At 33.6% G+C, this 16,058-nt stretch overlaps 1 protein-coding gene across 2 annotated transcripts in view; it reads left to right on the top strand.

Annotated features, from left to right (window-relative positions):
- Positions 1 to 16,058, top strand: part of LOC150098093 (threonine--tRNA ligase 1, cytoplasmic-like) — a 178,555-nt gene that overhangs the window by 144,922 nt on the left and 17,575 nt on the right. For both annotated transcript variants that reach the window (XM_090406532.1, XM_090406531.1), the window contains exons 13-16: positions 1,365 to 1,502; positions 4,507 to 4,584; positions 12,604 to 12,704; positions 12,783 to 12,884. In XM_090406532.1, coding sequence (XP_090262658.1) covers positions 1,365 to 1,502; positions 4,507 to 4,584; positions 12,604 to 12,704; positions 12,783 to 12,884 — 419 coding nt within the window. The remainder of the gene's footprint in view (positions 1 to 1,364; positions 1,503 to 4,506; positions 4,585 to 12,603; positions 12,705 to 12,782; positions 12,885 to 16,058) is intronic.

The following is a 16,058-nucleotide window of genomic DNA, read 5'->3' as shown; positions in this document are numbered from 1 at the left end:
AAAATATGTTCATGAATAATAATATAAAAGAAATCAGCTAACACCTTTTTATTCTTGTATATACAGGAAGTAGGCGAGGCCATTTTTAGCTGTATCTAACTTTTTGGAGACTGAGTGGGCAGTTCAATCTCCACTGGTATCCAATCAGAGATAGCTGGCCCAAGGCTATCACTAATTAAGCAGCATGCAGTGAAGAGAGATGGCTCTACAGGTGCCTCTATCTCGTGGTCCCTAACCCTAACATTCGTACTTTTAATGTATGAAATAATGTGGGTTCTACGGTCGATTTTCTTGAGTTTATGGGAAGAAAACCTGAGTTTCTGGGAGAAAAAACCCGCTTGCCCGTGCTAGAGATTGACTAACTCGGGAACCGGTCGAAAAAAGGCTTAGAAAAATTTCCTCTAGTTGCCGACTAGACTCGAAACCAAGTCTTCATTTGTGCGGCCAAGCGCCGTGGTGTGCAAATGTCATCCACTAAGCTACACAGGCTCCCTTGAATAATGATATAATAAATAATGTATTTAATTATAAAATAATCATTTATTTTATTTGAGTAAGACTAAATTGTGTGTATATTCATGAAATACTCTAGTAGTCATATTTCATTCCATTATAAACAGATTTGTGGATTAAGAGGGAGTAATGAACAGTGGAATGATAGCTATATTATCTTTTTTTTTTTTTTTTTTGCAAGTTATATTACTGATGTACATGTGTTCCCATTTGTAGCATTATTTTGCATGCTTTTGTTTTAGTGTCTAAATCTAAGTTATGCTCATGATAATTGTGGATTGAAAATTACTATAGCTTGTGTGGATTGAAATATAAATATTTATAACTTCATTTATTTTTATTATTTACTTTTAAAAGTATGTCTGATTTGACTGATTCCTGAATTTCTAGTTTATTTTTGGAACTGAGGAATAGTTTTTTTACCAAACTTTTAATTGGCCAGTTGAGAATTAAACTGAAGACCTTATATAGCAAACGTGTGGGGACTATTATGAATGGTTTGCTGTAGTGAATAGTGAATTTCCTTTAGGATAGCATTCTGTCTATGGGACTTTGGTTAGGTCTTTCTGGTTTGCTATAGCCCCATTTGCTTTAACAAATGCTAAGAGTCGATACATTTTCTGACTTATTTATTAATAATTGAAAATTTTCAAGTATTAAAAAACTGCGTGGTTATGTTTAAACATAAAATTTCTAGCCTATTTTCCTAACCTGCTGTTATAACTATCATTGAAATATAATGTATTTCACTTTTATTTAAAAATGAAGTGTGAATTTGAAGTTTTTTGGATCAAATATTTAGCAGATTATGTGTAAGCATGAAAGTACAACTTACATTTTTGTATTTTCAGATTCAAGGTGAGATTAAAAGCTGTCTAGAATTTTTACAGCATGTCTATGGAATTTTTGGCTTTACATTTCAGCTGAAACTTTCTACACGTCCTGAAGATTTTATGGGTGATATCGACATGTGGAATAAAGCTGAAAAGGTACACTAAATTCTTCCCTACCATAATGTTTGTTATTTTGAAGGATGAAAACATGCAAACACTTGTCTGTTAAAAAGCAGACAGGCTGTTTCTTGTCACATAGTTACCCTTTGGAATCGATATTATAATATAAAATCCCTTATAAGGCTAATGTGTATGTTATGATACTTTCATTTTTAGTGATTCTACCATTATGCCATTTGATTTCTTGCTTAATTTTTTGCATATCTGTGATCTCTGATCTTTGAGCAAATCGTTTATTTTTAATTCTTCTCAGATCCATAAGTTAATATTGGTTTAAATACAGTCTTGTACACTGCTAATTTAGTGTTTTTTTTTTTGTTTTTTTTTGTTTTTTTTTCCCATATAGTTTGTTCAGCTGGTTTCCCATCATACCAGCTACATTGTTATCTGTTTCAGTATTTCATTTGCAATATTTGTTACAAATTGAGAAAAATAGCTGAAATGTCTAATAACAAAAAAAAAGCAAATGAATGCATAAGTTTCTGTGGTTTAGCAGTTCTGTAGATAGTTCCAATATTGAGATCACGCATTTTAAGATCATTAATGAGTTCGATAAAATATAACTACAAATTTTGTAAGTCATTGGACTTACAAAATTTGACAATTTAAGTCTTGACAATGTAAGTCATTGGACTTACATTGTCAAGGATATTAGCAAAAGCTGTACAGAAGAGACTAGAAATGATTAATTACACAAATTACACAATTCATACATATAAATAACTCGAATAAATAAATTGTACATATAAATAAATGAAAGTGGCCCAAACTCGATGTAGAATTAAGGTTCAGTGAGACTTAAGCTGTGATTATGCTGGCCATGGTAATGATCTTGTATCTTCAGTTTCGAGATGCTTCACGACCACCTGAGCTATATGAGCCCTGGCATTGTCATTCATAAAAAGAAAATCTGGGCAAACTGCACACCTAGAAAGTCACTTACAGGGTTTGAGGATCTGATCTCACTACTTTTCTGTAGTTACAGTATCCTTAACAAAAACATGAAGAGTGTGGCCATTGATCATTATTCCATCCCATACAGAAACACCACCTCTACCATAAGCATTATTTTCTCTGACGTTGGAGGGATGGTACCACATTTCTCATTCTGTCCAGATAAAACAATGTCTAGAATCTGTTTTGTAGGTTAAAACAGGACTCGTCAGAGAACAGAACTGTATTTCATTTCACAGGGATTCAAGTCACATGTTCACCACACCTGTTTTTTCGAAAAGCTCTGAAGTGGTTAATGGGATACAAACCACTGGCTTCCTTGCATAGAGTCCACTTGAATCGAGCCTTCTTAACATGGCCAATTTGGAAATGTTTTCACTGTGGCCATGGCAACCTCAAAAAGACACTTGGTGATAGGACATTGCAGCATTCCATCTTGCTGTTTGAGCCAACTTTGGTCAACTCTCATAGTAATGGTTTCTTTCTACTGAAATTCTGTCCATAGTGCTGAACTAGTGCTTCATGAAGCTTTAATCCTTTATCCAAGTGTGAGCAAACAAAATTTGCGCCTGAAAATATCTTCAGGACTGAATATGGTATTGTACTACCTTACTGGGATAAGGTAGTACAACACCGGGCAACCTGTAGCAAAGGTGGACCAAGCTAACATCACTCCTATCCCAGTATCTCCCATAATGCAAAACACATCTCCTTGCAGATATGTATAATGTTATGCATTAAGGGATTGGCCACTACCCAGACTAGTTTCGACTTTTATTGAGGTCTCATCAGTTGGAGCCAGGCCCAGAGGTGGAGATACCAGGCCAAAGCAATAGCGAGGTTATCCTTACCTATAGGAGTTGCCAAAAGGTGTGCCACCTTTTTTATTAAATTACTCTGGATTTAGAGAAAGATGTTGAAAGTTTATTTTTCACTTGGTTAGACTATAATAAATTTAGTTTAATCCTTTATCCAAGTGTGAGCAAACAAAGTTTGCGCCTGAAAATATCTTCAGGACTGAATATGGTATTGTACTACCTTACTGAGATAAGGTAGGTGTTGTACTACCTTACTGGGGTAAGGTAGTACAACCTTACTACCTTACTGGGGTAAGGTAGTACAACACCGGACAACTTGTAGCAAAGGTGGACCAAGCTAACATCACTTCTATCCCAGTATCTCCCATAATGCAAAACACATCTCCTTGTGGATATGTATAATGTTATGCATTAAGGGATTGGCCACTACCCAGAAATTACGAAAAAACAAGTTCATTTATTGATATTATGAACATCAAAAAAATTCGTTAAAAAACGAATCTAAAAATAGATTTGGTTTTTTAACAGACTTTTTTGATGTTCATAATACCAATAAATGAACTTGTTTTTTCGTAATTTCTTACAGTTTGTGCTTTAAACTGTTAGTCGTCATACTGAGTCGTCATATCTTCGGGGGTAAAGATGACTAACGAAACTTGTCGGGTTTGTTTTTTAGTACTTGTTTAGTTTTAAAAACAGTCTTTTTTAATAAAAATATGGTCGCAAAACCGGAATGATTCAATTGAACTTCTTAACCACAGAAACTTAGCATGATTAAATCAATTTTTATTGGATACTTGAAATTTCCATGCCAAATGCCTATTATATCAAATGTTGACTTTCAGAGACGCTTAAAAGTAAAATATACATGAAAAACATTTTGTTCTGCTAATTTTGTGAAGCAATGTATGATTTACTTTCTGATGTGTGTGTGTGTGTGTGTGTGTGTGTGTGAGAGAGAGAGAGAGAGAGAGAGAGAGCCAGGAATTTGCATTACAGCATGAATTATGTTTTTTGTTATGTTACAAACATGAATTATGTTTTTTTTTTATTTATCTATTTTTTAAATCAGATGGAAGTGTTAATTCTAATCTCAAAAAAAATAATATTTATTGATTACAGTTATTTTATTATCTAGTGATGTTTAATCAATTTTAAATAATTAAAATTTATTAAATAACAGTGTCATAAAATGTTTATTATTTTAGCAACTCAGCTCTAGTTTGGAAGAGTTTGGACAACCATGGTCCCTCAATGCTGGAGATGGTGCTTTCTATGGGCCAAAGGTATTTGCAACACTTTTAGTAGTACACTAGTGAACATATCTCATTATTTTTCAGTATTTTCTTGTGTGTCACATTTTGTGTATATGAATTTACCTTCTTTTGTTTACTTTTCTTAATCTTCCCCTTTTATCTTTTACAATGTTGAAGTTTTTTATTCTTGCAACCGCAACTGTAACTCGAGGATAAGGTAGTTATCCCTATACCTCCCAGTTTGTCCTATGTCTGTATATATGTGTGTTCATGGGGCTGGTTTGCCTGTTTTGGAAGATGAAAAACTAGAGTTTCTGGATGAAAAAAACCTCTACCTCCATATGAGACAGACTAACTCACCTTTAGTTGAAAGTGACCAGATAAAGGTTCCTCACTTCATTGATGAGATTTGGACCCAGGTCTTTGACTAAAGTGCTTTGTCTGTATCGACTGAGCTACTGAGGCTATCCTTCTTTTGTTCCAATATTAATTTTTATTGAAAGTTTGTGATCTGTATAAAAAAGTAAATACTACAAATAATTGACATAAAATATAAAAATTAATCTGTTGAAAATAGTATTGAAAAATTAAAAATAGTTTGATGTGTATTAACAAACTGATAAAATAATGAGACTAGTATTCCATTACAAATTCTTAGATTTGTAATGAAATACTACTTACAGATTCAGTCCTTATAGGCTGTGAATTCGCTACATGCTTAAGATGTTGAGCAGAAATACTTCTGAACCAAACATAAATGAATGATTTTATTAATTCTATGTCATTATTTGTTTTTTTTTTGGCTAGAGGATAATTTTTAGACTAGATCGTAAATTTTCTGTAGTATATAAATATACTATAATTAATCTGATTAATATGAGCTGTTATCTGGTCACTTTAAGATTTATATATGGGTGAACTCCAGTTTACGAACATAATGTTCTTCGAAACGTGTGTGTCAGTTGAATGTTGAAGTTGAATATCAGTTTTTTTTTTTTTTTCATAAGATATATTGTTAAATTTTTTAATACTTTTCTGAAATAAATTATAATAACACAAAGATAGCAAAAATGCATAATTCCAAAATAATTAATTTATTCTCAAAATATTATTATAGAAATATATTTTCCTTTTTTTTAAATTTTTTTATTTGCTACATTTGTTTGTAGCAGACCAACTCTTATAGTGTAGAAAAAAAAAAACCACGTGTTGAATTTTTTCTGTTCTGATTTCTGATCTTGAATCCAAATTGTTAAACAGCTTTCAGTTTCTCTGAAGATGACAGTCAGTCTTTAGAAATAACTATGAACAAACAGAGCTTGCATTGAGAGTATAATCACTTTTTTTTTTTTTTTTTTTGGCTTGGCTGCCACTTGGAACCGTTAACATTATAAGCACAGCTGAATTAAGCGGCTTGCCAATTTCAGAATGCTCATGTCCATTTCAGTTTCTTTTGAAATCAGACTTGTTTTTGCCACTTTTAGCACTTTTGCAATCACTATCACATTTGCTTTCCATATTTCAAGGATATTAAAAAAGAATGGTAATATATAAATGTGCACAACATTAACATGTGGAAGATGTTCAAGAATATTTAGTACATATTGTCACATCGGGAAATTATTGTGAGGAAATAACTGGGAGGAGACTCAGTCAGTTCTTCTCATTCCTTTCAGAAATGCGGAGAACTGACTGGGACTTCTGACCTAATATGCAATCCTCACTTTCGTGTTGTGTGAAAGCGAATAAAACTGAATGTGAGAATTACAGAGGCATTTCTCTACTTAGTATTCCAGCTAAGATTCATGCAAGCATACTTGAAATGAGATTGAGAAACATTGCGGAAGAGAAACTTGGAGAAGAACAAGCTGGGTGCAGGCTAAATAGAAGTTGTCAAGATCAGATTTTCACTTTAAGACAAATAGCTGAGAAATCACAGGAATATGACAAGGATCTGTACTTGAGTTTTGTAGATTTGGAAAAGGCATATCACAAGGTGCTCAGAGAAAAGCTTTTCTAAACACTTTAATTATGTGGTGAATGGAACATTATTCAGAGCAACATAGTCTATATTTAAGTTGTCAATCAGCAGTTAGAATTGAAGGAAATGCAGAAAGATGGTTGATGTAAAATCAGGGGTAAGACAAGGATGCACATTATCTCCACTCTTATTTATCATCTGTGTGGATCACATTATGAAAGAAAGTGGTATCAAGCCTGATATTAGAAGTGGAGATATAAAGCTTAGCTCTTTGCTTCATGCAGATGATGATGTACTCCTAAACACATGTAATGCATGTCTCCAGGACTAACTAAATTGAATAACAGCTATGAGAAATTTGGCATGAAAATCAACAATAAAAAGATGAAAACTTCAACTGCATTCCATTCTGAATGAAGATCCTACAGAACAAGTAAAATATTTCAGTTATTTAGGCACAGTTTTCAGTGAAAACGGTAGGGTAAATTTGGAAATAGACAACAGAATAAGCAAAGCTGGTATGATTGGTAGCCAGCTGAATAAATTTATATGAAATAGGAAAGAAATTATCCAAAACACCAAACTTGTGTTCAAACTAGTTTTAAGTTATGGATATGAGAGTGGTTAGAAATAAAGGACTTGATCAAAGACTAGAGACCACAGTTCTGAGGGTTCTGAGAAAAATTAGGCAGTGAACCGGTGGCATCAATGGCAGAATCATATTAGAAAGGAACTTGACATTAGCATTCAAGAATGTGTCAGCACAGCTAATCTAAGGTGGTGTTTGATGCCAAGATGGCAGGAAGAGACCCATGGAAAGACCAGGTGGATTGATTCGGTCAGAAGTGCCTTAGAAGCACGAAATGTTATTTATGACAAATTCGAGTACTCACAAGTAATGGATTAATTTGGAGGGAAATTATTGATTAGAAATTAATAATAATGTAAACTTAATCATGTGCTGTCATAGTAACCTGTTACTATGACAATCAATGTTGTTACAAAATGTGTGCGTGTGTGTGTGGTCAAAAAAAAAAAAAAAAAAAAAAAAATCAGCTAACGCCTTTTTATTCCCGTATATACGGGAGTAGGCGAGGCCATTTAGCCCTATCTAACTTTTGGAGACTGAGTGGGCAGTTCAATCTCCACTGGTACCCAATCAGAGACAGATGGCCCAAGGCTATCACTAATTAAGCGGTACGCAGTGAAGAGAGACGGCTCAAATGTGCCGCCATCTCGTGGTCTCTAACCCTAACACAATATATTTAATGTCTGAAATAATGTGGGTTCTACGGTCGATTTTCTTGAGTTTACAGGACGAAAAACCCTAGTTTCCGGGAGGAAAAATCTGCTTGCCCGTGCCAGAGATCGACTAACTCGGGAACCGGTCGAAAAAGGCTTAGAAAAATTTCCTCTAGTCGCCGACTAGACTCGAAACCAAGACTTCATTCGTGCGGCCTAGCGCGGTGGTGTGCAAACGCCACATCCACTGAGCTACACAGGCTCTAGTGTGTGTGGTCTATTTAAATTATTTGAGGATACCTGTATGGTCTTAGGAAATGCCATTTGCTTGAAGAAAGACCATTATAGGTTAAGTTCTAGTCACTTCACTACGGAATTTTCCTAGCCCTTCATCTTACAACATCTGCCATAGCACTCACACTATTAATTACAGACATGTGAGTGCCACAAGATGTGGTCATGCTCTCTTTCTCTCCCTCTACCGAAAGCGTTACTTCATTGATAGCTTGATTCACTATCAGTGGAGACTGACTACCTTTTTTTTCCTTAACATATTAAAGCCTTTTAAGCTCTATTTTGGTCTTTTCTTTCAATATCTTAATATTGTGTTTGTTTCCACGAGATAAAAAATTAACATGCTTGTAAATAAATTTATTTCTTCTTTGAGTGCCATCTCCTATCGGAGGTCGGCGACCACCTTGGCAAATTTTGAGCGATTCTCAGCTACTCTAAGCAGTCTCTCAGAGTTCATACCAGCCCACTGTCTGATGTCTGCCAGCCAAGATTTTTTTCGTCTTCCTTGTCCTCTTCTTCCATTTATCTTCCCTTTTATAATCAGTTGAAGTATCTTATATTTTTCATTACGAAGTAGGTGACCAAGATATGCAGTTTTCCTTCTTTTTATGGTATCTAAAAGTTCACGTGATTTCCCCATTTGTTCCAGTACTTCCTGATTGGACGTTTTTGCTGTCCATGGGATTTTTAACATTCGTCTGTATAACCACATCTCAAAGGCTTCAAGTCTTTTTATTGATTGTTTTTAAGGTCAAGTTTCTGCACCGTACAGCAGTACAGACCATACATAGCATTTAACCATGCATATTCTAAGCTCTAAGTTTAAACTGCGGTTACACAGTGTTGATTTCATCAAGAGAAATTTTTTTTCTTGCCATTTCAATTCTAACTTTTATTTCCATTTCTGGATTGCAATCTTCATTTAACCAGCATCCGAGATATTTAAACTTTGCCACTCTTTCTATTTGTTTCCTATTTAAAGAAAGTGCTAAATTAAGAATTGGTTTCGTACTTATGACCATGAATTTAGTTTTGGTGATGTTTATTTTTAATCCTATTTTTCACTCTCTTCATTTATTAGTTCCAAAAGATTTTGAAGATCCTGAATATCATCGGCATATCGGATGTTACTGATGATTTCACCATTTACACTAATCCCTTCCTTCCAAAACTTTTTGAAATATGGCTTCTGAGTAGATGTTAAAAAGAAGAGGTGACAGCACACATCCTTGCCTTACTCCTCGTTTGATGTTAATGGAGTCTGTTATAATGTCATCAACTTAAACAGATGCCTTTTGGTTCCAATATAAGTTTTCAATGATCCTGATGTCTTTACCATCTAATCCAATTCTTTTTAATAGTACAATCATTTTAGCATGTTCGACTTTGTCAAATGCTTTCTCGAAGTCGATGAAGCAAATAAATATTACCTTGTTTTGGTCAATACATTTTTGAAATAAGATCTGAGAACAGAAAAGGGCCTCTCTTGTTCCCAAGCCTTTTCTTAAGCCGAATTGGGTATCACTGATGGTGTCTTCACATTTTCTGTATATTCTTTTTTGAATTATTTTCAGAAACATTTTGAGAACGTGACTCATCATTCTATAGTCATTACAAGTTTTCACATTAACTTTTTTAGGTAGCATGATGAAGGTCAACTGTAACCAGTCTTGAGGGATTATGCCTGTATCCTAGATCTTATTAAATAGCTTTACTAATATGTTAATGTTGTCACCTTCTAATAACTTTACTATTACTATTTCTGCTGGTATTCTATCTGGTCCTAGGGCTTTACCATTTTTAGCTGAGTTTAGTGCACATTCTACCTCTGATCTTAGAATGCATGGACCTTCCATATGTTCATAAGTATTTTCTGGGTTCTGTCTGTTATCAGTAAAGAGTTCTATATATATAATATTATATCTATATATTATTATATATATAGAATATATATATTATATTCTATATATATTATTATTTGGATATAATTTTTCCCTTTTTGTTTCGAAGGATACAGAATTGTTTTTTCTTATATATACCTGAGGTCGCTTTCATCTTTTTGTGTAGATTAAAATTGTCATTCTTTTCCTGTAGAATTTCTATTTCTTTACATTTTCAATCAGATTTCTTTTGCTTCTTTGATTTTGTGTTTAATAATTTTCTGAACCTCTGTATATTTTGTTGGATTATGATTTTTATATGATCTGCGTTGATCCATGAGAGAAAGAATTTCATCAGTCATCCAATCTTTCTTTTTTACTGCTCTATTAGGACATAAGGTATTGGTACATTTCTCTATGAAGACAGATTTCAATTTGTCCCACGATTCATCAACCCTCATGATGTCATCATTCTTGATAAGTGCTAGCTCTTGATTCAGATCTTGACTCAATTTGCTTCTTATCTCTGTGTTTTTTTAATTTTCCCAAATCAAACCTTTTTTGTTGATGTTTCTTAAGTATAGCTTTCAGTCTAAGTTGTAGCTCTGCCACCAGTAGGTTATGATCAGAAGCAATATGTGCACTAGGATAGGTTTTTGTACTCTTTATAGAACTTCGAAATCGTTGATTAATTGGCAAGTAATCAATTTGGTTTCTGACTATATTCCCATTATTATCCTGTGGTGATCGCCAAGTATACAATCTTCGAGGTGGTAGCTTAAACCATGTGTTTGTGATTATTAGCTCCTCTTCCTGGCAGAATTGAAAAAGACGGTAACCTCTCTCATTTCTTGTGCACAGTCCATGTTCGCCAACTACATCTCCACTTCTACCATTCTCAATTTTAGCATTGAAATCACCCATGACTATGTTAATATCATGCTTTTTTGTGTTTTTCATTAGTTCTTTTAATTGATCATAAAATTCTTCAATCTCCATATCACTCTTGTCAGCAGTAGGGGCATAGACCTGTATAAGATTAACATCATCCTATCTGAGTAAGGGATGAAGCTCAACAGTGACTTATTGATATCTTTGTTTATTATTATTCCAACTCCGTTTTGATGGTTGTTTTCACAACTTCCAGAGTGATACATTGTCATGTCTGACTTGAGTTTTGCCCGATCCTGGCCACCTGACTTCACTCATTCCTAAAATTCAAATTTCAAGTCTTTTCATTTCTTGGATAGCATTTCTTAGCTTACCTGCTTCATACAAGGTTCTGACATTCTAGGTTCCTAGTTTTACTGAGCACACCATGTTGAGCCTGGGGATTCTTCACACCCCTGTCCCATTTAAGGGATACCGTAACTTGGGGCCATTTGTGTAGATGGTAAATAAATAAGTAAATAAATAAGGTAAATAAATTACATTTCATAATATAACATAAAATCATCTTAGCAATAAATGTATTTATTATTGGTAATAACAGGTTTGTTTCATTTTGCTGTGCAAATCATTCCTGCATATTTTCAAGTGCTTGCATTGTGAAAATAAATAACTGTTATTCATAAAAAAAATGTTTTCAAATAACATTGTTCAAAATGATATTTATTTCAATAAATCTTTTTTTTTTTCTTTTTTTCCCCCTGCAAAATTCCTGTATATGTTTCATCATGATCAGTTTTGAATACATCATTTTTCCACTTCCTAGAACTGAATTATCAAATACTTGTCTTATTTTCTTCTGGTACAAAATTTTTCAGGGAGTAATTCACATTTCAGTGTCTGAAATTTCTTACTACATTTTGATGTTTTGAGAAAAAAGAAATAAAATACTGTTGTTTATTTGTTTGTTCTTCTGAAGCATATGCTTCTAAAACTGGACTATTTCTTTGCAATTTAGTTATTCCATTCACTTCATTCTTTTTCTTCTAGACCTAGCATCATTTATTTAGGGGAATAGTGAATAGTCAAAATTATTCTGTTTTTAGAAATAATTTTCTGTTATATTTTCCCTGTATAAAAAATCATTTATATTTTTCACATATGTGAGTGCTGCTATTTCTTTTTTTTTTTTTTTTTTTTCATCAAAAAAAAAATCCTTAATGTTACTGCTCCTGCTGGTTGCCATTTCTGAAATAAGCTGTGTGTTTTAGAAATACTGGCCAATAATTCTCTTTACCTTATTAAGAGGATGAAAGCTGAGATTACTCACCAAGAATTATTTATTTTTTGAAGGTAAGAGACATAGTGCTTGGTACAGGACTTGATTTAGATAAGATGGTATATAATTTAGAAACGTGTTGAAGATAAGGAACCAGTAATTGAATTTAGAAATATCAAATAGTCAAAACACAGGAATAAAGAAAAAAAATAAAAAACTGAATTAAAAAAAAAAACTACGAATTTAAAATTTTCAAGAACTAAAAGGGAACAACAACAACAACAAAATCTGTTATATATATACAAGGTAAGCCAGCAACATGATGGTGTGCTGGTCGTTTCATTTAAATCATCATCAGGTGTGGGGCAGAGAAAACTGACTGACTATATCACACTGAACTGCCAATGTAATGAAGTATTCATATAGTATAGTAAAAGATGTTTGTGGTATTGATTTTCTAATATGGTTTTGATCTAATTCTTCAGATTGATATCACCATTACTGATGCCCTCAAGAGACCACATCAGTGTGCTACAATTCAGCTAGATTTTCAATTACCATTGAGGTTTAATCTCAGCTATGTAAGGTAAGATTCTAAAATTATTTTATTGATTATCATTTCAGTTGATACATTGATAACTGAAATAGTAAAATTTTATTACAGTGAGAGTGGCGAGAAGAAACAGCCTGTAATTATTCATCGTGCCATTTTGGGATCTGTGGAAAGAATGATTAGTATTTTAACTGAAAGTTTTGGAGGTAAATGGTAAGTATCTTTCAAATTACTCTGGTATTTTTTTCTGCTAAGCTCAGTTTTATGCTTGATATATTATGATTATTATGTTTTAGACATCTCCATGGAGTTAGACTTGTGGGAGACTCACTCTAATCCTTGTGTAGAGAGTTACCTATCATATCTCTCCTTGAACTCATTCACTAAGTGGTTATAACAACCCATTCCACCACACTTCAGGCAAAAAATCTAGTCTCAAAAACCTCGCTGACCACACTATTATCAAATTTCCAGGATTGTGATCTCTTGTTCTCACCTTTCCTGCCATGTACTGAAAGTCTTTGATATCAGTTCAATAAAACCCCCTTAATATTGAAAGTTTATTTTTCACTTGGTTAGACTATAATAAATTTAGTTTAATCCTTTATCCAAGTGTGAGCAAACAAAGTTTGCACCTGAAAATATCTTCAGGACTGGGTTAAGGTAGTACAACACCGGGCAACTCGTAGCAAAGGTGGGACAAGCTAACATCACTCCTATCTTAGTATCTCCCATAATGCAAAACACATCTCCTTGCAGATATGTATAATGTTATGTTAAGGGAAAGGCCACTACCCAGACTAGTTTCGACCTTTATTGAGGTCTCTTCAGTGGGAGCCAGGCCCAACTGGAGATACCAGGCAGAAGCAATGGTGAGGTCATTTGTTTTGCTCACACTTGGATAAAGGATTAAACTAACTTTATTATAGTCTAACCAAGTGAAAAATAAACTTTCAACATCTTTCTCTAAATCCAGAGTAATTTAATTAAAAAGGTGGCATACCTTTTGGCAACTCCTCTAGGTAAAGATGACCTCGCCATTGCTTCTGCCTGGTATCTCCACTTTTGGGCCTGGCTCCCACTGAAGAGACCTCAATAAATGTTGAAAGTTTATTTTTCACTTGGTTAGACTATAATAAGTTTTGTTTAATCCTTTATCCAAGCGTGAGCAAACAAAGTTTGTGCCTGAACGTATCTACAGGACTGGGGTAAGGTAGTACAACACCAAGCAACTCGTTTCAAAGGTGGTAGAGATGACCTTGCTAATGCTTCTGCCTGGTATCTCCAGTTGGGCCTGGCTCCCACTGAAGAGACCTCAATAAAGGTCGAAACTAGTCTGGGTAGTGGCCCTTCCCTTAATGCATAACATTATGCATATCCACAAGGAGATGTGTTTTGCATTATAGGAGATACTGAGATAGGAGTGATGTTAGCTTGCTCCACCTTTGCTACGAGTTGCCTGGTGTTGTACTACCTTACCCCAGTCCTGAAGATACTTTCAGGTGCAAACTTTGTTTGCTCACACTTGGATAAAGGATTAATCTAAATTTATTATACCTCCTTAATAACTTATGTGCTTCTGTCATATCCCCTCTTATGCAGCTATCAGCTAGTTTTTGAAGCCCACAGACCTTTAATCTATTATCATAGAGGCATTCCATAGACCTGGTACAGTCTTGTTCACTCACCTCTGGATCCTCCCCACCACTTCATCTTCACAGAATACACATGACCAGATATGCTTGTATTAATCCAGATGTGACCTTAGAATTATAACATCTCTACTTGTCGGTGTGTTTTTATTCAACAGCTAGTACTGTAGCTGTTTTGGCTACCTTTGCAAACGTCTTCTAAACTTCAGCTCCTTGTCCACAATAATTCCCAAATCCCTGACCTCATTAGTTTCCTACAGCTCATTTCCATCGATATTGTACATTGCTTGAGATTCTTCATTTCAAAGTGCATGACTTTATATACTTGATTATTGACTACATTAGACTGGCAGCCATTTACCTTCTCCCATACAGCCAGTCTAATTCATTCTGCAGGATCTCTTCCCAGCTTTCTGTCATTATGAGCAAACAATCGAGTATTTCCTCTTAAATCATTTTGTATATCACTGATGTACAAATTAAAAGGAGAATGCCACTCTTTGATATCTATCCATAAGCTATCTTATCCAAACCACCAGCTTCATTTCCTATTTGTCCAATTTATGCAGCAAGGTTCCATGTGAAATGCATTTTCCAACACCAGCAGTATTGCAGAGTAGCCATTTCTTTATCCAACTCAGTTGTCACTCTATTATAGAAAGTAAGTAGATTACTAAGATATGTCCTACTATTCATGTTACCCCTTATAAAGTATTATATATCCCTGTCCATCCAGTCCTAAATTCTTTCTTTTTATTTTAATATATTTTTAATATATTTAATATATATATATATATATATTAAACATTATATATATTAAACTATATATATATTAAATATATATATATAGTTTAATATAATATATATATAATATATAAAAAAATATATATATATTAAACTATATATTTATATATAGTTTCAGCCTTTTACAACCTTCTTCAGGTATCCACTAAAGGTAGAACACAGTAATAAAAATTGAAGTTACAAAAAACTGAGAATTACAGATGGTGTGTGTGTATTTTTATATGTATATATATATATATATATATATATTTTTTTTTTTTTTTTTAAGAATAAATATGTAATGACTTAAACCTAGATAAAATATGAAGTTTTAATGAAAATGATACAACTAGTTTCAGCCTTTTACAGCCTTCTTCAGGTATCCACTAAAGGTAGAACACAGTAATAAAAATTGATGTTACAAAAAATGCAATACATAGTTGACACAAAAACATTGTATTTTTCAAGTTGTTCTATCTAACGCACTATTGTTTGTTGCATGCGAGCTTGCAAGTTCTTGTGAATGCCAGTATTGAACAACTGCAGAATGGCTATCAGGGATGTTGTAACTCAAATTGTTGTTCAAATGTTCAGGATTGAGGAGGATTTCCCTGGACTCCATGATTTTTCTTTCAAACTCATCACTGCAGCGAAAAATGTTTTCGGATTTATCCCAGCAAACTGAGCTGAAACAAACTGAACAGCTTGAAAAATACAACGGGTTTTTTTTGTCAATTATGTATATTATGTATTGCATTTTTTGCCTGTAATTCTCAGTTTTTTGTAACTTCAATTTTTATTACTGTGTTCTACCTGAAGAAGGCTGTAAAAGGCTGAAACTAGTTGTATCATTTTCATTAAAACTTCATATTTTATCTCGGTTTAAGTCATTAAATATTTATTCTTTAAAATGTACCATTACAACCGAGTAGAAACTCAGGAATACATATAT

The sequence above is a fragment of the Typopeltis vanoorti genome, chromosome 16, assembly GCF_054136105.1.
Source record: "Typopeltis vanoorti isolate ZY-2024b chromosome 16, IOZ_Tvanoo_1.0, whole genome shotgun sequence".
NCBI lineage: Eukaryota > Metazoa > Arthropoda > Arachnida > Uropygi > Thelyphonidae > Typopeltis > Typopeltis vanoorti.
This window is presented reverse-complemented; position numbering and strand designations above follow the sequence as displayed.